Genomic DNA, 26,233 nt, shown 5'->3' with positions numbered 1-26,233 from the left:
TAGGTTTGGGAACTAGAATTTTGTATTGGAGTGAAATGATTGTGTAGAAATTCAATTTTGAATTTCCAAATTTTTTCAACCCCATTTTCAGTTCATAATAACCCCATAATTTAGTTTCTAATAACTGTAGTCTCTTTATTCTAGTTCCTAAGCAATGTTGTGTTGCTATAAGCAAGTAATGAAAATTACATTACTCTGGCTCCAATAGCTGCTGAGAAAAGGTACAAAATAGTTTGAAAAATGTGATTGTGAGAAATTAAGGTTAAAAAATTTGTATTTGCATTCAGTATGAAAATAACCATTTTTTAAAGCCAGAGAGTTGATGTCCTCCATAAGAACTGAGTTCTTCATCATCCTCTTGCCTTTCCTTCTTTGATCTTCTGTGCTGTCTTGTAGTCTGCTGTAATTTTAGTAGACTGGCTTCAGCTTTCACAATCCTCTTCTGATCTATTTCATTCAATATCCGGGTAGTCTGTACGCCTGGTTCCATACCTTCCTGCCTTTGAACTTTAATTCTACCTTTATTTCCCTCATTAAACCACAACACAGCATCATAAACAGCAATAGATAACACTTTCAGTCCACAGAATGTAGTTTTTGGACACTGACCCCACGCTAGGTTGTTAAAACTTCCATTATTATTGTGTGTCTTCCCATGAATGCACTTTTTTAGCAATTTTGGGTCAGCCAGAACTCTGAATGTTGGCTTTATTTCATTCATAAAACTGCCTCAGGGAGTGAATGTTTACTTTTGTAAGTGGCTCTATCAATATTGTACTTACACCTGTCATCCTTGGGGCACAGAAAGTACTGAGTCAATTTTTGATGATGATGGGGGTGAAGATAGGTTATGTTCTGATGTTGTTGTTGGTACTGCATTTGCTGCCTTGGCACAACGATTTCCACAAAACTTCGTCTTCTTATAAACATTACTTTCTCTCCCCATATTACATTACCAATTTTTCACTAACGTCTCTAAAGATAACACTCCCGCAATCCAATCAACAAACAACCAAAATGAAAGACTCGGTCTCCATGCAGGTTACTGCTCTCCGCTGCATTCTGGTGGCAAAAGAAGGAACTACAAACACAGAGATAGAGAAATAGGAGCAATTTAAGCCATAGATATTCACAAAAGAATTGTATATTAGCTTTAAAAGGATTTCTGAATCCAAAAGCAACAGAGTAGGTTGAAACTTGGTGCGACACATTCGCGCACCCACGTAAACATTAATTTTTACACCCATTTCTAGAAAAGATATTACCATGAAACTTTCACGAGATGAAAACAACATCCCAAATATTCAAAAAACACCATTTTCAAAAATTCGAAATTTTCAACCATTCTCATTGACATCCCCCCTTAAAGGTACAAACCTGTTTCACATTCCTCAACAATTTCTTTAATCCCATCCCATTCCACCGATCATAGTTACTTTCTAAAAACTGCCTCATGTCAGCTTTATCAGCCTTATGGTGCTGTTTAATACTCCTACTTTTAAGACCTTCCTTTCTATCACATTCATTTTAACTACGACAAAAACAGCTTCTGACATTTGTTGGTCATGCTTCCTGTCGTTCGCATTTCCTTCTCAATTGACATTTGGTAAATTCAGATCTCCCACTACAGTCTCATTCCTTTCCATGTCGTTTCCCACATAGCTGATTATCATATCAAATAATTCTGAATCCATGTCAGCGCTACCCTTTCCTGGTCTGTACACTCCAAAGATATCAAGATGTCCATTATCTTTAGAAATGAGCCTTACACCTAGGATTTCATATTTGTCATCTTTAGCTTTTTCGCAGCTTACAAATTCTTCTTTCACTAGAATGAATACTCCCCCTCCCACCATCCCTATCCTATCTCTATGATACACACTCCAGTTGCGTGAGAAAATTTCTGCATCCATTATATCATTTCTCAGCCATGATTCAACTCCTGTTACAATATCTGTTAAGTATATATGTATTAAATTACTTAATTCTATTCCTTTCTTTACAATACTTCTACAGTTCAACACAAACATCTTTATGTCATCCCTACTTGACTTCCAGGTCTCTGTACCCTTATCAGTGCTCCCTAGACCACCCTGTTTTCCTGAATGTACCTCCCTATTACCCTTCCAAACAAATTTCGTAATTTATACGTACCACTGCGGTTTATGTGAAGGCCATCTGAACCGCACCCCACCCTCATGTAAATCCCCGGTAACAAAAAAAAAATTGGTGGAATATAATACGTGAGCACAAAACATGAACCGTGACTGGGAAAAGCTGAAGGACTAAGACCCTGAGCTGGAAATCGGGCTCCTAATGTAGTACTAATAAGAGTCCAAATGCTACTCGAATGAAATGCAAATGTCCCAACAACAAGGTTTGTTCAATCAAAGAAAATCAAATTAAAAAGGACTGAATTCAATTGAAACAAGAATAGAAATTGTGGCAAATACATACGTAACTCAATCATCGATCTTTGGGTAGCACCCACAACCGTTCTCCAGCGAACATTCCAACATATTTTAAAATTGTATTTTTAACTTAATCCAATTGCGCTGAGGGTTAGAACATTATTAAGTTCATCAAGGACAATTTCTTTGTAATTATAGAACAGATCACCGAAGGTCACACTTTCCTGCAGATATGTCATTCCTCAAGAACAAACAATTTCATCCACCCGCATACATCTTATTTTTCAACAATCCCATCCCCGTCGTTATCCGTTGACGCACCAAGGAACAAGCAAAAGTAATATTTGATCCAAGAGCTCCAGGAAGTTAAAAAGGGGTAAGGGAGCTCGTTCAGCAAGACAGAACCAAATAAATGACTGAGGTCAAAACTGTGCGAACAACGTAGGGACCAAAGAAATTAAACATGTTGACAATAAAAATGAATAATATAGTATGAGGCCAACACGGGCAGGAAACTACAAGCCTCAAACTGGCATCAAAACACAGATAAAATGGGAATGAATAAACGAAACGGGCAATCGATATGGCACATGTCCTCCAACACACCTGAGCACTCATCCACACCGCCATAACATTTCAGTACTGATATGCAAATATTAGACGGGGTACGCAGATCCAACAGTAACGATAATTTCGTAATTATCGTGACCCCAACGTCACCCAAGGGTTACGCAGATGGACACAGGAACGTGCGTATGGTGCACACAAAGAATACGGTAACAAGACCGTGCAATACAACGCACCAAAGAATTCTTATCACGACTGCGATTCGTACAAGGCAAGAGAATTCTCATGATGACACGAACAGCAATCACATTCTGATGGTTAAGGCAAGCGAGAAGTCTGTCACAAATATAGATTACACGCTGGACCATCTCATAATCAAAAGGTATATCAACCAAGTACTAAACCTCACACGACCGGGCGAGTTGGCCGTGCGCGTAGAGGCGCGCGGCTGTGAGCTTGCATCCGGGAGATAGTAGGTTCGAATCCCACTATCGGCAGCCCTGAAGATGGTTTTCCGTGGTTTCCCATTTTCACACCAGGCAAATGCTGGGGCTGTACCTTAATTAAGGCCACGGCCGCTTCCTTCCAGCTCCTAGGCCTTTCCTATCCCATCGTCGCCATAAGACCTATCTGTCGGTGCGACGTAAAGCCCCTAGCAAAAAAAAAAACCCTCACACGCACACAGTCATACAATGGAGTAAACATTGCATATCAAAAATAAGGAAAAAGCTAGTATTAAATATAAGATAACTTACTAATACCTGGAGCTATCAACGACTCAAACAGGAAAATGAAAGGTAGTTACAGATGCACTTAAAACATTTAAAAATGTTCTTATAAGTCAAAAGCACTGCTCCAGTGTGCAGGGAAGCCATTTTTTTTACAGTCCCCAAAATAACAACCACCAAAACAGTCAAGGAGATAAAAGATTCTCAGATGGCAGGAAGTTTGACCTTCGGCGACGAACACTGATATGTCCGCCATCTCTCGTGCACACACGGTACTATTAAACTTGTATTAAGTGAAGTGGCAAGACGCCATTACATTAATACTTTGTTCAGAATAAACCAAAGTGACATGTCGACACGATAATAGCCAATGCCGGGTGGTTCACATCTGAGCGCAGATATCCCTATCTCCTACCCACCCATTAGGATCTACAAATTTCACTCCCAGTTTTCCACATACCCACTCCATAGTCCCATTTAAATCCCCAATCACCCCCCAGTCCGTATCCTCCTACACAGTATTCGACTGATAAAATCTCCGCTTGCTTAAACTTCACCCGTGCTCCATTTACCAGGGGTTGCACTAAATATTCATTGCTTTATTTCGTGGGCAAAAAATAACATAGCTACCAACACACATAAAAGATTTTATTCAGTACCTATATATTGATTCTGCTATGTAGTTCAAGGCCAATAAAAACAGATGGCTCAATTAACTCTGTTTCGACATTGGGGAGGGTTAGACCACTGTTGCACTCAGCCTTTTTGTATTTTGTACGAATTACCTTTACTAAAGTGCACCGTATCTGACAGCTGTCATAACACACTCTTGAGCAAGCTTATTTGTGAAGTTACAGTTCTAGTTGTTCTTGATAAAATGGGCAGCAAAGAGACGGAACATGCTAAATACCTCAGTAAAAAGCAGATTTGTTAGAAGATACAACAGGTTTAAGCCACGAAGTGTGCTGGAAGAGGATCAACCTGCTAGCGCTGTGAGGTGAGTAACGGAGAATTTTTGCATTGCTACTTGTATGGGTGATTAGTTTAACTGAAGAGGCGTTGAAGGCATACTGCATTGCTTACTTCATTTAATTTTTAAAGATGATCTCAGGAAAGGCCCCCTAACACTCTAATCATAATCATTATCGGCTAGAAAGCTTTGCGAAATATCCCCTGGGCCTCAAAAATCTAATACCATTGAGGTTGGAAGAAAATAAGAGTTGACCTACGCAAGTCAGAAAGAGAAGATGAAAGTGAGGAGTGCCCTGGCACAAAAAAATGGAAGCACTGTCAGACTCGGTTAGGGGCACTGTGTTCGTCACTCCTGCACTCCCAGTTTGAGAGCTCCTGGGGCCTAGAAGGGAGTTGTTACCTTTTACATTGGTCAGGAAATACTGTGGATATATCCTACTGTTCTCATCTACAAGGGGAAAATAGGTACTTCTTTTACAGAGTTTCTTGTCCTCATTCTGTGATCTGAATTAGTGACATTTTGGTGAAACTTTTGTTTAAGAAATTCTGTGTAGTTTTAATAAATATGTCTATTTTCTTTACAGGTGATGAAACTTGTGCATCAGAATTAAGTTCAGAGAAATGTTTTATGAAACTGGTGCACTATTTTCGTGAGCCATCCACTTATACTATTGTAGCCATCATTAGAAATGATGTTTCACAAATTGTTATGCCATTTGCAATTAGAATGTATGAAGGTAAGTTTATAAAAATATTTGAATTGAATTTTTCCTTCTTGTAATTTGAGCAAAGTGGTAACATATTGTTAGGTTCTTAAAAGACTATATTTCTAGAGAGTTGTTAAAAATGGTCATACTAGTTTTACTTAGAATATTCCCTGCTTTTGTTTTCTATTTATGCCCATTCCCATTGTTTAGATCTGTAGGATGTCAGAAGTTCTGCATCATGGGCAAAATCACAGAATGTGTTAAATATGATTTTGTTGAGTTTCTAAGCAAGTTTTGAAGGAACTTGTCATTTACAACTTGATACAACATAGCATGGCACTTTTCCTTGATCCACGTTCAGACTGGACCTTCACCTGGTATATGTACGACATATGTAACCCTAGAAAGCAAAAGGAAAGCGATTTACATGGGGTGATAAGTAAGCCTTCTTTCTGCATCCTCTGCAGCCAATTTTAAAGCCATATCCATGTATAAGATGGTGGAACACTATCCTGTATGAACCACTGTGACTTAACTAGCATATCCACCTTAGGCCTTTAGTATTTTCTTTTATTTCTTTTCTATTTACCACCCATGTTCATCTTTGCCTTTTCCCTTTCCCTGGGTTTTATCTGGCTTTCTTATCCTATACTTCCTACCTAAAGACTGAAGATCTGTCAAGATGGTTCCTCAATGAGTGTTGAAGCCCACTCTCCTGATGAAGCTGGGAAGCAGAAATGAGCTTGTTGGAGGGTGGGGGCTGAGAAGAAATTAAATAGAAGAACTGGACTTGGTGATGGGAGAGCCAATCTATTTGAAGAGAGCAGCATGTGAAGATGTGTAGATTGTCCTTGTCTGTTCTGTTTCCTTTCTGTTTTTCCCTGCCCACACCTTGTCATTGTGTTTATTGTATTGTGCGTTCCTTTCAGTGTTCCTCTCTTTATGTATATGACTAGATCCCAGCAAATCAGACAGTTTGTATCGTCTTGTAATAGTCCCAATATAAATGGTCCGTTATTGGACATTATAAATTTTCCTGCTAACTCATTCTTGGTTGCCAGCGTTTCGCCCTCGTGTGCTAGGGTGGGCTCATCAGTTGGTACCTAGCACACCTACCAATACGCTAGCTAGTGCATACCGTGGAGGCCACTGCGTTGGCTAACTGGAGCCACCGGCAGTGCCAATGCACTAAGAGACTTTGTCTCATCAGAAAAAATTGATGCCTGCTTGGCCATCAAATGATATAGATGTTGATTCCCATTTAATGGTAACAATTTTTATAATTCTACATGTCCAGACAATTTTTCTTAATTTCCCAACAGTTAGCTAAACTGGACTGAAGACTTTTGTTTATGAACTGATTCAAATAGTCTCTCAGTATGTACACAAGATACTGTGGCAACTTAAAAGTTTCTTGGAGTGGTTCGAACATATCACTCCATCTTACCGAATTGAACGCATTTTTTACATTAGGGTCACAAGAAGCGTCACTTTTCTAGAATAATGATTGCCCGATTGTGCTCTTTCTGCTATGTTCATTTCTTCCTTGACCGCATCAAAATGTTGCAAAATGTTCACGATCAGATATATCCCCAGCTAAGTGCAGAAAGTATTCTGAGTTAAAACTTCCCTAGTCCTTTTCCCGCAGTATCCAACATACATAGAGGTCTATAACCCCCAGTTTTACCTTTACTGATCAAAAGCAATCGGGCTATTTTCTGGCGATTACAGAAAGCGCCCACTTTCAAGCAGTCATTGTACATTCTTAGCAGCAGAAGTGGGCAGAATTCAGCTATCACCTTGAGTACTTCAGTTGGAATACCATCTGGTCCAGGAGTCTTCTTGTTTCTAAGAGAGTTATTAGCTGTCATCAGTTCTTCGGATGTAAAGAGGGACACATTTTCTGGATCCTTTCCTCCATCATCATCAATCCTCTCTGAATTATCAGGAAATAATTTACCCACTATGTCCTTGATGGTTTGTGATTCCATGATTGGACTCAAGAGTGTTCCTAATTTCTTCATGACTATCTTATAAGCTGATCCTCATGGGTCGTCATCCACTCCCTTCAATAATTCCCACCACTTATTAGCTTTATTCCTTTTAATAATTGCATTTCGAAGTTCTTTCTTTATAGACTTGTATTCCGCTAGAACTGGGTGATCTTGACTGTCTTGTGCTCTTTGTGCCCTTCGTCTAAGTCCGAGACACTGTCTTTTCAGCTCAGTAATTTCTTCAGTCCACCAATATGCTGGACGCTTATTCTATCGCTGTTTATGCCTAGTCATGGGCACATCACATGCCTGCTGAATTAGCCCCATAGTGAATTCAACACATTTCTTAGCTGCTATGTTTCCTTTGTGACCATGGCATTTATTCACAATACTGTGTGTTCAATTCCGCAAACTCCTGTTTGACTCCTGTGCACATTTGCCTAAATGATCATCATTTACCGCTGATTTTGACCTTTTCAAGAGCTTCACGAAACACAATACACAATCCAAATGGGTTGTGTTCCACCTGACTGACTTGCACGAAGTTATCCTTGATTGCTGGGTTTCTTGACACACACACGCAAAACAATGTATTGATGGTCATTTCCAGTATAATTTCCAACCACTTGCCATGCGGTAATTCTGGATGCAATGTCATCTGCAGCAAAAGTCACATCAGGTATAATTCCACAGCAGCCTGGTCGTCGAAAGGTTGGCACATTCCCAATGTTCATTACCATTAAACTCAATCTGGCAGCTATCTCCATTATACGCCGCCCTCTGGAGTCTGGTTGAGGCATGCCCCTTTCCACCGCCTGGGCATTGAAATCATCAGCAACAGCTAAGTTATTGTCTATCCCTTAAAAAGCATCCTCAAGTCTACCTAATTTCATCTGGAAGTCAAATACGGTCTCATTTGGGGTAAAGTAACAGCTCACAAAGATGACCTTAAATGAATCCATCTCCATACCCTTGATCTATAACTGGACATTTTCAAAGATCTGGTATCCAAATGGCAGCTGTCCCCAAATTGTCTGCAAATGATCCTAAGTAATCTTTATCCTGATACTGTTGAAGAATGTCTGCTCCAAACTCATAGGTCATCTGTGTCAATAGGTTATTGGCAGTTTGACTCCTGTGCACATTTGTCTAAATGATCTTCATCATTTACCGCTGGTTGTGATCTTTTCAAGAGCTTCACGAAACACAATACACTTGCCCGAGCTAGGAAAATGTTTTCGCTTCTTCAACTTCCTTGTCTGCACAAAGTATGCATCATGGATTTACTTTACAGTCCACTGCCTTGTGCTCAGCTTCTCCACACTTAAAGTAAAGCTTACTTCTGTCTGCACCTTTTACAATTTCGCGCACAATGTCCATATGATAAACTTTGAAAACAACAGGACACTACAGTTCTTCTCCGCATTCTACAGTATAGCCATCCTATTTTAATACTGCCTATGTCCAAGATTTTCTGATCATCTCTATCTGCTCTATCTACAATAGCAAGTTTCTGCCCCCTGCTAATTGGTTTGATATTGAGACTTTCAATTCTACATTAGCACTCCCAAGATCTCGCCTTACAGCTTCTACTTCTATAACTATGGTAACACAATCCATATCATGGATTTCTAGTGTAGTACAAGAAGCTGAAGCCTTCACGTCACTGTCCTCTCCAAGAACATCTCTAAGAGATTTATTAAAATTTTCCCTATTACGTTTTTGCGTGGTTTTATTGAATTAAAGAAGAATTGCTCCAGCTGCAGTTTTCCAGATTGATCGAATGCCCATCCCACTATCTTCTGGCTTTACATTACTACGAATATCTTTCAAAACATCCGAGTAGGTCTTGCCATTCCTAGGTTTAATAAGTATTGCTTCTGCACGACTTCTTAATAGGTACTTCATAATTTCGCTTCTCGTACATTTTTGTACTTTCAGTAACCTCTGCTGCTCTTGAATCAAATCCATCCTGCTGAGAGAAAATTTCTTCAACCTCCTCCTCCATAGCCTGCATCCATCACTCCTCATTAGCATTTTTATTTGCCACTAATGATGCCATGGGCAATTCAGTATTCTCTGTAATAGTCAAATTCTTATGCTGCATCTCCATAGTTCTCTTCCATAATCTGTATGATGCTGTGGTATCAAGAGCTTATTCCAATTTCTTCAAACCATGCTGAATTTCCAACTTCAGATTCTTTTCTTGAATAGTCAGGAGACTTTTCAGCAAAGCCCCAGCAACCTCAAGCTGCTCTTCTTCCTTACACTAAAATTCCATTAACTGCTGACTGGTATCAACTGTCAGATCCATTATGTCATTACCCTCCCTATCTACTTCCGTTTCTGTTATGGCCATACAGTTCGTTTGTTTCCCTATTTCAGCATCATCATATTCAACTCCGTTGTCACCGTTACCAAACCTTTTCCTATACATGCGGGAAAAACTCCACTGAATCTCAGTATCCGGCATCATGCCAGCAATGGATTCTAACTAGCCGTGACTTACATAATCACGATTACGAGTCTTGTCTATTATGTCGTACGTTCTTTAGACCAACCGTACAACCTATAAATCAACTCAACTTAATCAAGCACTTATCTTTATCTATTTTATCAGGAAGCTAACCAAAGTAATAATCAAAAATATAAATCAGAAGTATGAATACTATAACATTGAACGTACTTGCTTTCTAGTCAAATATGGTCATTATGATGAATGAAATCTTCAAATATAACACATACAGATATTCACACGTCTTGCCATCACTTAGGCAATAATAATAATAATAATAATAATAATAATACCTGTGTGGGGATTTACCAGTTACCTCCATCGGGTGCATCCCATTGGAATTGGGGAAGCTCGCTGGCTCTGCCGCCAGCAGAGTCAGAGGGTAGTAGGGAAATAAAATACCACCATGAAAAAAGAACTGGTCCCTTGCCAGGGTTACGGCGAAGACTGGTAAATGACCAGAAGCCAGAAAACATCTTGAGCAACCTCTAGGGCTAACAACCCTAGTTGTAAAAGGATGGGTACCTGTCCAAAGCAAAGTCAAGTTAAAAAGCATGATGGCCCAACATTTCAAGAAACATACCCCAGGGGGTAAATCTTCGGATAAATCCCTCGTTGTGAATGCCACGGCGCACGAGTCTCATTCGGATTCTGGGGGAGACTCGACATCGTGCAAGAGAAGAGTCGGAGCGTCTCGGTGTTCCCCGAAGAGTCAAAAACTCAGGCCAAAATCTAAAACCTTGCTAGCAACTTTCAACATAAATTCACTTACACAAACTGGCAAGCTGAAAACCCTCACCAAAGCTCTTCACGAAAATCAGATATCCATAATGGCCCTACAGGAAACAAGGTATCCAGATGAAGAGATTTTTGAATCCGAAGGCCACCGATTTTTCAAGAGCAGAGTGCAAAGAGGAATCCTCAATGGAGCTGTGATGCTTGGAACCGCGTTTGCTGTTAGAACCAAGATCCTTAAATCGGTTGCAAATTTTGAACCTGTGAATGACAGATTGTCTATACTCACAATTAAATGCGCGAACAAAACCTATGCCCTAGTTAACGCACATGCTCCTACAAACGATAAGAACAAGTCTGATCCAGACGAAGTTGATAATTTCTGGGACCTACTGGATGAAAAATTAAACGAAATCCCCAAACAGCACGTCAAGCTTCTTTTGGGTGACTTCAATGCCCAACTAGGTCGTGAACAGAAGTACAAGAAAGTTATAGGAAATTACCCTGCTCACAAAAGAACCAATCCCAATGGCAAGACTGGTGTCCATTTGCGAAAATCACAACCTGCAGGTCATGTCGACCCACTTTCGCTATCTACCCAGAAAGCAAATGACTTGGCGTTCTCCCGTCCAAACTCTCGGAGAGTTCCAAATTGATCATGTTGCAATCTCCAGGAGAAACAGCCCTGAGATTATGAATGTCAAGGTAAAGAAAGGCATCAATGTGGCCTCAGATCACTACATGTCTCTTATCAAATTCAAACCAATTCCCGCAAACACAAGGAAGACAACCAAACAGATCACACGCTTCGACAATGATATACTTCGGCAAAGGGTCGAGGAGTTCCAGGAGAAGGCTAGACCAAATGACTGTGACTTTAACAATGCCAAAAGTCTCCTTGTTGAGGCCGCCAAAGACATTGCAGAAATCAAGAGAAGCAAAAAGCATGCCTGGTGGAATGGTACCTGCGAATCAGTCCTCCAAGAAAGATTCAATGCATGGAAACGGTACTACTCTACGAAATCAGAAAATGATTGGGAAACCTACAAAACCCAACGTGCCCAAGCAGCTAGGGTGTTCAGAACTGAGAAACGTAAATATGAAAATTCTCTCATTGAAAAGATAGAACAAAACTTTAGGAAGAATGAAAGCAGAGAGTACTATAGGGCCTTCAAACGCAAACTCACTGGCTATAAATCACCATCTCTATGCTTTGAGCGAAAGGATGGCACACTGGCCACGTCAAATGAAGAAAATTGCAGCATTCTGGCAGACTACTTCAAGAATTTACTTAACTGCTCTAAACCGCAAAGCCCCATTGAGACCAAGGAACCCTTACTCAGGTACCCAGATTCCAGACCACCCGACAGAGATGAAATCAAGTGCCACATTGCCCGTCTCAAAAATAACAAAGCGCCGGCGTAAGACTCAGTAGTAGCAGAACTATGGTAATATGCCCCAGAGGAATCACTTGATATCTTGCAAAAGCAAATAGAAAAAATTTGAAACAAAGAGACCCTACCCGAAGATTGGAAAATAGCTTTGATCCATCCATTACACAAAAAAGGCAGCATGAAAACATCAACTACAGAGGAATATCTTTGCTACCCGTGACTTACAAAATTCTATCACTTGCCATCCTGGAGCGTTTGGAAGCACAAGTCGAACATCAAATAGGTGAATACCAAGGAGGGTTCAGAAAAGGTCGCTCAACAGCCGAACAGATCCAAAATCTCAAAACGATCATCAGATATTGTACACTAAGGTCCAAGCAGTATGTCTTTGTCTTTGTGGACTTTAAGAAAGTGTACGACTCCATTGACCGGGAAGTCCTGCTAAACATCTTAAACGAATTTGGAGTTTATTTGAAACTGCTGGCTTTAATTAGAGCCAACTTGACCGATACAAAATCCAAGGTGAAGTTCCACGGATGTCTCTCGCATTCCTTTGACATCAAAACAGGAGTCCGACGAGGTGATGGGCTATCCCCGATACTCTTCAACTGTGTTCTTGAAAAGATCATCAGAATCTCGCGAGTGAGATTACAGGAAACCAACTACAGTGCATTGAGAATAGGAACCAAATCCAAGGGGATCGCAACAGACTGCTTAGCATTTGCCGATGATATTGCTGTTCTCTCAAACGACATAGAAACTGCTAGAGCTCAAGTTGAAATTTTAAAGGAAATTGCCGAACAAACTGGTTTGCAGATATCGTTTGAGAAAACGGAAGTAATGACTAACATCAAAGAGGCTCCACCAAAACTCCATACGAAATACGGGGACATCACCCGAGTAGACAAATTCAAATACCTGGGTGAGATAATCATGAAAAATGGACTGGACAAAGAAGCACTTCAGGAGCGAGTACGCAAACTGGAAGTAGCCTACCAAACATCCCGCACAATCTACAACAAAAATGCCTTTCCCAAAACACCAAGATACGTCACTATGAAACAGTTCTGAAACCAGTAGTTCTATATGCAGCCGAAACCCTGTCTCCAAATGCCAACAAAAGACTCCTTGAAGAACTGGAGAAAAAAGAACGCAAAATTGTGAGAGGAATCTTGGGATCAAAGTACAGAAATGGAATCCATCAAAAGAGATACAACGAGGAAGTCTACAGCAAAATAGAGAAAATTACCGACACAATCAGAAAAAGACGGGCACGATTTTACGGTCACCTGAAAAGAATGGACGGAGGAAAGTTAACTAAAGAAATCTTTCACTTTTTCGATTCAAACCCCAAAACCACAATTCCCTGGTTTAGAAATACCAAAGAAGACCTGCAAATGCTACATATCTCAGCTGAAGACGCCCTTAAGAGATCTCTTCCGCAAGAAAATATTGACGAACGGGCTAAACCGAGACGAGCAACCGAAGAGAAGACACGGTGCCCCTTGGACAGAGGAGTGCAAGCAGGCCCACTCACAAAGAATGAGGGGAAATTTGGGCTCCAAAGAAGGCCAAGTTCAGTGTCAAATGCAACAAGACTTAACGTGGTCTTTGATGGCCCCAGCGAATTATATGTATATATGTATATATAATAAATAATAATTCTCAACAAAATAATGAGGTAACAGAAAATTACTAGTAAACTAGCTAGTCCATAAAATGCTCATTAGACAACCCGTATGTAATTTCCAAAACAATTGAAATATGACAACAATAATAAAGAAAAATTGAGGAGAGTTTTTTCAAATGTCAATAGATGCATAAAAGTAAATTGTTGGGGAAATGTCTTTTTTAAACATCATACTAAAATACTAATTATACAAATGAGATAATATAACATTTGCACTGTGTTTGTAAGCATGATTCCAATTATAATTATGTGTTTGACTTTTCTAAATTTTTCATTCTTTATATCAGAATAGAGGGACAAAGTTTCAAAGTTTTTTTCAAAAGTCTAAATGCAAGGATTGTGTCAGTAGATTTACTGGCACATAAAAGAACTCCTGCGGGACTAAATTCCAGCACCTCGGCGTCTCTGAAAACCTTAAAAGAGTAGTTAGTGGGACGTAAAACAAATAACATTTATTATTAAATGCAAGGATGGAAAAGAAAAGTTTTGTTTATATACATTGAAAGTGCCTTTCTTTTTTGTTTTTTTTTAATCTTTAACATTTGTAAACATGTTTAAACATAAACTACAAAGGAGGATACTTTGTTGTTCATTTTGCATAGAAATACAATAGTATACTACAATATAACATTTTGGTATCATTAAGTGCCAAAAAAAAAGGAAGTGCAAAATTGCAACAAACATTGCTGAAATAAAACATTTTTGTTAATATACACATTCAAAGGGCATAGAAATACAATGATATACTGTAATACTTCTATACAATACTTTAGTATTACACTTTTCCATACATTTTTGATAAGCAGACGTGCAAAATAGGAACAAACAAACAATATTAAAATACAAAAAAAAAAAAAATATTGCCTACAACATACTAAACTGGAAACTTATTGATCACTTTCAACAATGTCCTTATAAAAGTTTTCTGCTCCTTCTGGTACACTAAAATGACTCATAAGTTTTAAGACATCTTTTTTGTTTTCTTTGGTGACCATGTTTTCCTTTTCCAAAGTGGTCGCTTTCCTCAGTTCCTGGCTGCAGTTTCTGTATTTTCGTACCTCAACCTCTACAGGACTTCAGTTTTAAGAGTCTAATAATGACAACAATGTCTTCCTTTTAGACTTTTCATAAACCGTCACTCACTGAGCAATTATTTTGAAAGGCATCTTAGATTGCAGAGCTTTTATGGCGCTGGACTTGAGATCCTGTGCTTCCCAATCTTTATTTAGTATCTTGACTATGCCTTTCTGTTCCAGCATTTTATAGTATTTGGTTGGTGAATGAATTTCTTCCCTTTTTTTGGTAGTCTTTTTCCACTGTACCAGAGACTCTGTTGGGTGGCATAAAGTTGCAGCCACAAATAGGGAAATAATGTACCAGTTTATTACATTTTCTGATTTCTACCATAAAGGCCAATAGTGTGCAGATCATTACTGTATTTTTATTTTGACTGCTATAGGAGTCAGAAAACAAATGAACTTCATTTGGGCCATTTCCTGGCTGGGATGTCTGAAGGTTTCTGAGAAAATCCAATAGAGCAGAGGCTACTTGGTTGCGTCGTTTTGGTCCTTCTGTTTCAAGCCAAGTATAAACAGCAATCCCTTCCATTGTATGTGCTCGAGAATGGATCATAATGCACATATTACAAAGCCAGACCTGTCTTGAATAGAATACTTCACCTATGGGGAGCTTTGGTATTGGCTGATTCTGTTGTATATCAGAACATACTTTAATCACATTTGGATTTTCCTCCTCCAGTATTGCATAGAACTTTTTTGCATGAAGTTTGTGCAACCTGTGGTTTTTTTCTTTTCCTCCAGATTTTGTTCCTTTTTTAATTTCAGGACATCAGTCTTACATGTTGAGCATGTATCTGTTGGGGAGTTGTAAATGACAAATTAAAGCGGTGATAGAAAATATGTTTGTATTTTTGATAAATAGCACTTCTCATTTTTTACAGAAATGCTTCCATATTTTGACTGTATTCAGTTCGAATGGTAAATGTCCCCTTCTGGACCTTTTTCTTGAATAGTGGCTGTCTCTACACCTATATGTTTCGATGTCATTCTTTATACCCTGTGTAACTTACTTATCTTTTGTGGTGCTGCGATCTCCCCCTCGGTTTTCAGCTACTGGTAGTAATATCCATTACATATTTACTGGCCAAATGTGAGAGTCTGTCTTTAAACATCCCTGAGGTTGACTGAAATGTTGCAGCACATACAGGTACTGTCTGACCATCTTTTTTCCATTTTTTCCTTATGCTGGACTTTGTTGAAACAGTATTCTTCATTTTTGCTTCTTTCTTGATCTTGTGTTTTGGTGATGTGATTACCATGTATTTTAATAATAATTTATCCTGGTCAATTTTCTTTAAACTATTTACATGATGGTGAAAAGTTGTGATATTGTCATAAGTGAGATCAGCTGCCCTGCATTCTTTTCTTCCCAAAGCTTTTGGGCTTGCTGGTATGTCTAGTACCCCATGTGAACAGACAGTAGCTGGCATTTTCTTGTTCTTGTCAGACTTCTTGGATGCTTTCACTGTTGACCTGGAATTCCTACCACCTGTACATTCAGTTACCTGTATATCATTTTCTGAATCACTTGTATTAACCTCCATTTTATCGTTTAATAGCCTACTCTTTTAATGCAAACTTCTCCCTATCAAAGCTGGCTCAAAATGAATAATAATTGTGTTCAATTGTCGGTATGTCACAGAGTTTATTTCAGGTCATTGCTCCATCCAACTACTCTTTGTGAACGTACCGACAGTTGAATATAAGGACGACGAAAACAAAGGACGGCACAAACCGCAAACACACAGTTTCGATTGTCAGCACTGTCACGAGAGACTAGAGGCCATCCCAGCACGAAATCTCGCCAACTACTTAGGGTAGACCTCGACAATACAGGTCACAGGACTGGGAAGCGATGGAATCTAGGCAAACCAAGATCAAAAGAACCTCAGCAGAGGGTGGATTGTGGGCAAAAGGATAGAGCAATTACCTGAAATAACAGTAACACCATAAATAGTTTAAACAGCCCAAGTTATTTAATAGAAAGCAAATTCAAAGGAGAAAATAATTGGCTAAAGGTATTAAAATATTAAAAATTAAAATATTTAATATTAATAAACTCAAATTCAGATTAATAAAATCATGTAGAAAAAAGAGAAAATCATGAACACTAGTAAAGTTGCACACCTTTCAGAAATAACAAATACATTTTTACCATTTTCATAATTGGGTTTTCAGATGACAATATTTACCTTCTTATTCTTCTTCTTCTTATTTTATGACCGCATAGGATAATTTTAGTCGGTCCATCGTTCAGGTCTCTTTGAAGGGATTGTTGGGCTTTATGGTCCTCCCAGTACTTCTTCAGATGCTCCGATCTTCGTGCCCTTTCCTCGGTTGAAAATATGCTTGTTGTTGGTTTGTTTCATGTGAGGGTAACACGGAGGTTTGTATTCTTGAGTTTTGTATTCAATTTTATCTTATTTGTGGTGTCTTCTGTTGTAAGGCCTATTTCCTTCAGATCCTCTCTTACTTTTCTGATCCATTTACATCCTGTTGTGGTATTTTTTGAGACAAGATTGTGTTGCACTAGTTGTTTCAGGAGTCTTGAATCCTGCATCCTCATGATATGTACAAAGAATCCCAGTCTCCTCTTACGCATAGTATCTGTAATGGGTTCTAGCTCTTTGTACACGACTTTGTTAGGTATTACCTGCCACTGTCCATCTTTCTGGTATTTTTTGTTGATGCAGGTTCTTCCAATCCTACTTTCAATTTTCTGAAGTCTGTCAGTCTTTGATTGTTTATTCAGGTGAAAAAGTATTTCTGCTGCATATGTAACTTCCAGTTTTATAACTGTGTTGCAGTGTTGTTGTTTTTTTTTTTTGCATTTATTGATAAACATTTCTTTTTGTAGATATCCCATGTTAATTTATGTGCTTTAGCTAATCTATTTGTTCTTGTTTGGAATGAGATTTTATCATTTAGGTTTACCTTTTTCATAACAAGGAAACTTTAGTTTACTTCGGTGCACCGTTTCGAACATAATTAAGGCATTGAATGATGGAGGAGCCCTCAATAAAAAAATATTAAAGTGTACAATACCTCACGAACACTGAAGTACTCAAATTTAAACAAAACTAAAATGCCTTACCCTTTTGATCTTTCCAAATAAACACATACACATAACAATAGCAAGCCCATGTCAAGAATTGACGCTACCAGAACAATAGACAATAATGAAAGATGCGACGAAATATCATAGATAAGATCAAGATAAGACAGTCTAATGGTCTGAAGACTGATGTAACAATGCATACAAGCCCGAGATGCCAGATATATGAAAATACAAGGCACAATAATATTAAGAAAATTAGCAATTTCAGTGTCCCTTAGAAGGAAGAAAATACAATGAATCTACCTAAAATTTCATCTTAACAACAAATAAGTGTGAGAGAGTGTCCTTAGCAGCTAATATACTTATGCTGTAGGCAAAACAATTCCATATTTATAATGCTTGGCATACCATCATTATTATATCATGAATTTTCAGTATGATTTTAATTTTAACCCTTACAAAATTTGGGTATTAGACAACCTTAATGTTTGCGGAACCAATACGTGAACCTCAACTGGATTTGATGAGTTTTCGACAGAACACAGTTTTTATAATTATTGTGATGAATTTAATTACCAGTCTTTCAAGAAGTTCACACGAAAATCATTTTTGAACATTATTTTGTGAATAAACATTGCTTTCCAGTAAGTAGTAAGTTGAAGTTGTGGTTCACAAGACGTCTCTCAAATATATTAATTTAAAACATTGACGATGGTAGACATGTTGGCGTTTTACTCACTGCAGAAACATGCACCGTAATTTACGTAAATAATGTCCATTGGAGTTAATATCAAGCCAGACTATCACTTACCAGACTGGTGATGAACAATTCCAAAGTACTCACTTATACAATTTTGTTCAAAATTTTTCCAAGGCTAAATATTATAGTCAACTGCAGGCACTCGGAGTCACACATAAAGTTGCATTTCAAATACACACAGAAGTTCAAATTAAAACACTACTAAAGAAAAAATTTTCAATATAAAAACATTTGTACTGGCCTGCGCCTTCCTTTCACTATCACCTTACGGTGGTTTCAAATCATTCTTGCCTGCCATAGCGAATGGCAGCAAGACATGCGACATCACACCTGCTCTTGTCGAGCGCTGGAATAGAAGTCAGGTTTTGAGTTACGGTCGCTATGGAGTGTCGTGCAGAACAGTTGAAGATCGAGTGACGAATATAACCAATTGCAAGTTTGTAGAAAATAATATACAATTAAAAATCCAATAGCAAAGCGATTGCCCACAGTTATATTCTAATTTAGTCCAATCCACATTTTAGAGGTACATCAATTAACCAATTACAGCCAATAACTGTATTGCAGCCCATGGCGCATTGTTAAATGATCCATGTAAACTCCTCGCATACTAAAATGTCACAGTTGGTGACAATTATACCAATGTCCCTTCAGTTATAACGTCACAATAATAATAGGAGTTTATGTTGTGTAAAAAGAAAAAAATCCTATTGTTATTTCTGTCAGCAAGTGTTTGTCCAGAGTTTCTAACATTACCACTGACAATGACGTCCTCTATTGTTATTGTCCCTTCACGTCTCTCAGAAACAAAGCACTGTTGGCTTTTCTCGACTTTTGCTTTAACTGGCTGAGAGCAAATATAGAGTTTTGCAAAAACTCTTAGATTTCAACACCCTGTAACAACAGCAAATATCAGCTTTTGACAAAACCGGTTCAACAGGTCATGCATGGCAATAAGCTTGATACGTAAATGCAAAAATCTTATTTTTGATCAGTTGAGCATTTATCGGCTTTTGAAAAAACTCTCCTCAGTTCAAAGTCGCCAGTGACATCACCGGAACATGATGTAATGGAAAGTTACAAACTAGCCAACTGGCCTCGCGCCAGTGACAGAACATTACACCCCCTCGCACTCTTTGTTGGAGTAGCAAGGAGAGAGGACGTAGTATAGGAGCACTTCATTTTCATCAATTTAAAAAGGTGTGATTTGATAGAATCTGATGGTGTTCTTTCGAGAATGAAACTTGTCATTATTTATTAGTGTTTTTTTTTTTACAGGTATATTATATTGTTATAATTAGCATGCAACGGACTGAAAAACTTAAGTTACTTAACTGAGTCCACACTGACAAGTATGGCTTCGTTCTTAACGAGCCAGAAAGTGGTTAGCACTTTTCATAACATCCAGGCACCCAAGTCATGCTCTACTCTGTATCTCCCATATCTCAGCAGCTTCCATACTGTCACGGCCATAAATTTGCTGAGTCTTAAGTGGAAGCTACATTTTGATCTGGCCTCTGCCAAGGAACAGATGCAAAAATTCTGTGTTCATCAAGAAACAGCAACAGGTTCTCACTAAGTCATAAAATGGCATAACAGTAACTTTACACTTTAATACACAAATAACTAGCTACTGGGATAACATACCATTCACACAGGTTATGCACACATTTTTCAGGTTTTTTTCTTTTTCCCCTTCTTCCTTCACTCACTCCAGGAGCTGCATGATAAAGTAGGATGGTCTGAACAATCAGAAAGATGATGTTACATTTTTAGTCTGTTTTCTGTCATAATATCTAAATTACTCTGCTGGGAAAGCAGGCATGTTGTTGGCATAATCCAAAGTATTTAAAGCATTTGATTGTTTGATTTGATAAATTACTCACTGATTATTAATTGGACTTTTCTTGATTCTTTTGTTTCAGTTACTAAGCAGCCTCAGCTCTCTGTAATCATCGTACCAGTGACTTTCAGTGTAGTGGCTGTGATACTCATTGTATTTGGTGTTGCATATTATGTACAAAGCCAAACTAGGTAAGTTTTAGTGTAGTTCATTGTGGATACTTGCATTGTTATTCTCTCTTTCTTCCAGACAGAGTTTGATCCTATATTTCTTGCAGTTCAAGATCATCATCATCATCATCATCACCATAAGTCGTGTAACTCATTGCTAAGCGTCGTGACCCCATTTGACTTCACACAATATTCTGGATTAAGCGATGCCAACTTTGATGATGTTCAGCTTCTCTTAAAGCCTGCTGAATAGTCAGACCGGTGGTACGCAGAATTTGATCAATCCACCTGCTCGATGACCTTCCTCGTGGTCTTCTGCCGAAAACTTTGTCTTCCATGATACATTTCTCCAGATTTTCACTATCACGTCTTACAATATGTCTGAAGAATTGGACGATTCTCCTTGACGCGAGAGGGGAGACGTTCGGAGATATTCAGTTCTTGAATAACAGATGCATTAGTTCTTCTTTCCGTCCAAGGTACATGGAGCATCCTTCTCCAACACCACATCTGAAAGGCGTCGATACGGTACTTATCTCCTGCCTTGAGGGTCCAGGTCTCGGAACCATAAAGGAAGACATTGAACACAAGAGAATCAACTAGTCTAATCTTTGTACTGTTTGTAATTGCTCTGCTCTGCTCTGCCATATTTTTGTGAGTTTGCTCATGGCAACGCGCCCTAAGGTGATACGTCTCCTAATCTCTTTGTCAGAACTTCCAGTATCACAGATGGTCGACCCAAGGTATATAGTCATTTACCATTTCCAGTTCCCTTAATCGACCTGTCAGCTGGATCTGTGCTGCTCTGTCAGTTATCATTAGTTTGGACTTGCTCAGGTTGATCTCTAGCCCATATTCTAAACTTGCATCTTTTACCCTTGCTAGTAATTCTGCAAGTTCATCTTAACTGTTGGCAAGGAGAGTGGTGTCATCAGCACAGCGCAGGTTACTGATTTTTCGTCCACCAATTGATATGCCTCCAGTCCAGTCATCGAGGGCTTTCTTCATCACATATTCAGCATAGATGTTATATAGAATAGGTGATAATATACAGCCCTGTCGGACACCCTGCGAAATACTGAAAAATTCTTAATTCCAAATGTTCCGGAGCAAGTCTCCCAGTCGGATCTCCAGGGGAGACAGGATTAAGAGAACCCCCTATTTTATTCCGTCAAAGTAAATTCTCTATGAGAGTTATTAGAAGGATTGCAGTTCAGGATACATGTGCTATATAATCCAAAGTATTTTGACGCCAACCCAAAATTATCAGTCTTTTCATGCGGCACATTTCCCTATGGTGAACGTTAATGTGGAGTACATGTACCCTTACACTTTATATGGCAATTCTGATTCTGCTGGAATGAGTTTAGTTTATCTCTGCAGATACGGTAGTCTAGTCTTTCCGAGTAGCTGAAGCCAAAGCAGGTTATAATGTGGATCATTGAGGTCTGGCATGAAGTCAACATTCTAATTCATTCTAAAGGCCACTGTATATTAATCCGTAGAGCAGTGAATTGCAAAATTCAAAAGCTGAGGATCCAGTTCTCCACCAGTGTCTGGTTGCCTTTTCTTACACTGTACAAGGGTAAATCAAATATGAATGAGACTCTTTTTAAACGCTTCTTTAGATTAAATTCTTTCAAAGCAGGAACAAAACTATTTTTCTACATAACCTCCATAGGTGTCTACATGTTTCTTTTTCCATTGTTTTTTAACAGAAGAGAGCACATAATACAAGATACATATAAAACACGTAATTATTTGATAATGTTAAATAACAAACCTTAAAGAACATTAGCCGATGATAAACCAGGAAAACATATTACTTTTTACAAACACGTGGCTTCACAGGATAACCAACATGACAATTAGAGAGAGGAAGAATGGGAAGCAGACCGGGAAACCCTACAGAGGACGAGATCTTACGCGAAGTTGTAGGGAAAGAAACATGAGAACATTAATCCTTTGTCTAATTTATTTAACATATAGAAGTGAATCAAGGTATGAAGTGCACAAGGTTAGATAACATCATTAATTTTTAAAAATCAAATCGAACCACGAGGTTCCTATCAGTGTTTCTTCAGAAAAGTGAATATTTACACAAAATTACAATAACATTTAAATAAGTGAGCATGATTTTGATGTTGAAATTTACAATGAAAATTTAAAAGGGACAATGACCTAATTACAAACATCATATAAGGCAAGTTGAAAAATGTTACAAGGGAAGGAAACAACGGAAATTAAATTTAGCGCAGGGGCCTATAGAGAAGCAGTCCTCTCCTAATACACATCAGTGAGGGACGCAAAGCTCAACAGGTGTGCACTAAATTGATACGGAATTACTGGAGGCAACTCGGAAGAAAAAAAATTAAAGTTTACATATTCACAAAAGGTTAATAAAAGGAATTGCCTCCAAAATAAAGGATATGCCTAGCTGACGAACTACGGCATTACAAAATCAAAAGCGGTGAAAACCAAGGTCTAAGGCAAACTCCGAACAAATGAATTTACATTTTAATTTAACACTTGAGAACAGAAAACATGCTTACCCCGGGATGGCTGGAGCCGGTGAGCAGACCACCTTACAAGGTTCGTCCAATCGTTACGACGTACGAAAACCAAAGACGCTGAACGGAGCCTTGCTCTAGCTAAGGAGCCAAAAGGCCTGAAATTGGGAAATACTCAAACAGCCAATCAGGGAAGCTACCTATGTTTCGATCCGAAGTTTCACCAATACAAATTAGTGTTATTTTCACCAATAGAATTACAGCACCATATATGGTAATGTGGGAAATTCATTCTAGAGGTTTCGATTGCGAAACTCAGCGACACTTCCTCTAAAGCATTACTTTGTCAATTTTATATATTTTTCATCTAAACAGTGTTATGTGGCTGAAGATGTTGATAATATACGAAACATGTACCACATTTGACCATTAAAAATTGCCTTAAGCAATCATTGTATCGACTAGGTGGAAAATAAATAAATACTTAATTGTGAATCAATTGATATCAGCGTCGCAAGAAATCATGGAGGCGGCGATAGTATTTTGACTCGTCCCGGTCCCAGTGATACAGTGCTGACTTCAAACATACCTTGGAGATTGCGGAGAACGGGTGATGCAGGATTACCCAAATGTCCTTACAGATTAGTCAGTGCATTCATAAATTGTGGCAATAGACTTAAAATAGAACTAGAGTACTGGTAGCTTTTTTTTTACTGATCAGTTGATAACCTCTATTGTCCATGAGACAAACAAATTTGCCGAAATATAAATTACAGCAAAATACTCCACTTCTGAAGAGATCTATCTGGTTTTCTTGGAAAGCTGTGACATTAGAAGAGCTGAAGGCATTTATTGGTACAATTATCAACATGGGGATGAACAGTAAGGCAAAAATGCAGGATTAATTTAGTGCAGACTGGTTGAATAAGCAAGCAGGGCTCCATCCAAGCATTTGCTTTGAACGCTTCCACACACTAAAGACATACCGTTAAGAAAGTGAAAAACATGATTTTGTGTCATGTAAATACCATACATTCATTAATTTTGTAGTGTCTTCCTGTGTTATTGTTACAACCAGTACTTAACACCAGGTTTTAAAATATGAAGAATGCTGACAGAAATAAATGCGAGTTGGGAGAAATCAGGACGTACAAATAATTCGAGTGGAAAGGGTTAATATACAACTTCATCAGAAATAAAACACACAAATTTTACATAATTTTTACAACAACAAAAATTTTAGTCGAATTCTTCAAAATATGTCAGTTCCTTAGTTTCTTTTGTCAAGTCAAAAATGATTCCACCGACTATCAACTCACCACCGGTGACATCCATCACTAATAATTTCTTCATTAAAAGAAATGTTGAATGGGTACAAAGCCGATTGCACACACAGTCTTGAACCTCTTTGGCATTGGGAAATTTATTTCCATCTTCAGGGATCCAAACAAATTGTACTCACTTGGTGACAAATCTAGACTATAAGGAGGATGATGGGTGATCCAGAGCTTCTGTTCAGTGCATTGCTTCCAATTTGACTTTCATAGCAGTGGGGCCTGGTGGTAATCTGAAGAAGCAGAATGTTGAGGATTGGAATTTCATGTCTTTCGGAATGACAGGCCTCTCTAACCTTGCCCAAGAGTTCGCAGTAGTCTGAAGCATTGACAATTCATCGTGATAAAGTTCTTGATCTCTGCAGCATGATGTTGATTCTGAGACAACGTGCACAAGTGAGATTAGAAGTTACTGCCCACCTTCACGAAAGGACTCATATAGGCCTACTTGTGTTGTACCAGGAAATGCCCGTACAAAAGCTAGGTTGAAGAGCATAATGAATCTTGAGTGCAGGGTCGTGTGTGGCACAATAATCAGAGCAGGTACAGAAAGAGGTTTTCAAATAAATGTGATTTCTATTTTAATTAATTAGCTTGTTGATCACATCCCCTACAAGTAATCTTCTCATTGGCTTCTGCAGAAATAAGGACATGAACACTTCTGGACACATTCACCACATTTTACCGTGTGCCCCACATGGTCCAGCCAGCGTCACCAACAACCAATGGGCATCACGTAGTCCAGCCGGTGTCACCAGTAGCCATAGGCACCACGTAATCCAACCAATGTTGCCAATAATCATAGGCATCATGTAGTCATCCAGTGTCACCAATAATCATAGGCACCTCGTAGTCTAGTATCGTCTACCATGTTTGCCATAAAGTTCTGTGATGAGTCACTGAATAAATTGTACTCCCCTGCCGGAAGATCAATGATTAAAGTGGTTACACTTAGAATTCGCAAGTAATGATGAAATAAATTTTGAGCACTTGTCTGTGTTGTAGCGTCCATAAGTAATGTTTGAGTGAAGAAAATTTAATTTACAAGTTATTTTAACACTTGGCATTAGTTTTAATGTCAGGTTAGTGAGTAAGTAGCCATATATATATGTTTATATATATATTCATCACCTACAGGATGTCCCAATTACAGATGATGTAATAGAAAATTAAAATAAATAATTAAATTCAATGTACATACATATGTATACAAACAGATATAAATCTTCACATGTTTTCTACAGATTATTTACATAATTTACAAAATTCTCATGTTCCACCCTTGAGAAGAACTTTCCGAATTGCAGTGGAAGGGTGGTGAAAAATGTTAGTGACCATTCCAGCTGATTTATGGTCCTAAGGGCTTGCATGAACCAAGAATTTTCATGTGCAACCATCCTACATTTGGGCAGGTGGAATGTACATTTCTGTCTTGTTCGTCTGCTTGGAACATGAAGTGGGATCAACCCCATTATAGCTGGACAGTCCACTTTACTCTTCAAGCATTTAACCGCTAACATTGCGTTCGCACATTCTCGGTGCGTTGCCAGCATATTCATTCCAAGAATGTTTACAAATTCTTCATACCTGCTTGAAGAGAGTGGCATACCCAGAAATCCAAAACTAATCCACTTCATGAACCTTATCTGTACTCTCTCGAGATGGTGTATGTGGCCTTTCTGATACGGGAGCCACACTTAACCATACTCGAGACAGGGTCTCACCAGGGAACAACAGTGTTTTGACACGTGCAGTATTACTGAAAT

At 38.5% G+C, this 26,233-nt stretch overlaps 1 protein-coding gene across 1 annotated transcript in view; it reads left to right on the top strand.

The window, feature by feature from the left end:
• Positions 1–26,233, top strand: part of LOC136877423 (uncharacterized) — a 105,441-nt gene that overhangs the window by 62,098 nt on the left and 17,110 nt on the right. Inside the window, exons 6-7 of the mRNA XM_067151445.2 lie at positions 5,263–5,415; positions 20,536–20,644. Coding sequence (XP_067007546.2) covers positions 5,263–5,415; positions 20,536–20,644 — 262 coding nt within the window. The remainder of the gene's footprint in view (positions 1–5,262; positions 5,416–20,535; positions 20,645–26,233) is intronic.

The sequence above is a fragment of the Anabrus simplex genome, chromosome 7 (assembly GCF_040414725.1).
Source record: "Anabrus simplex isolate iqAnaSimp1 chromosome 7, ASM4041472v1, whole genome shotgun sequence".
Classification (NCBI taxonomy): Eukaryota; Metazoa; Arthropoda; class Insecta; order Orthoptera; family Tettigoniidae; genus Anabrus; species Anabrus simplex.
This window is presented reverse-complemented; position numbering and strand designations above follow the sequence as displayed.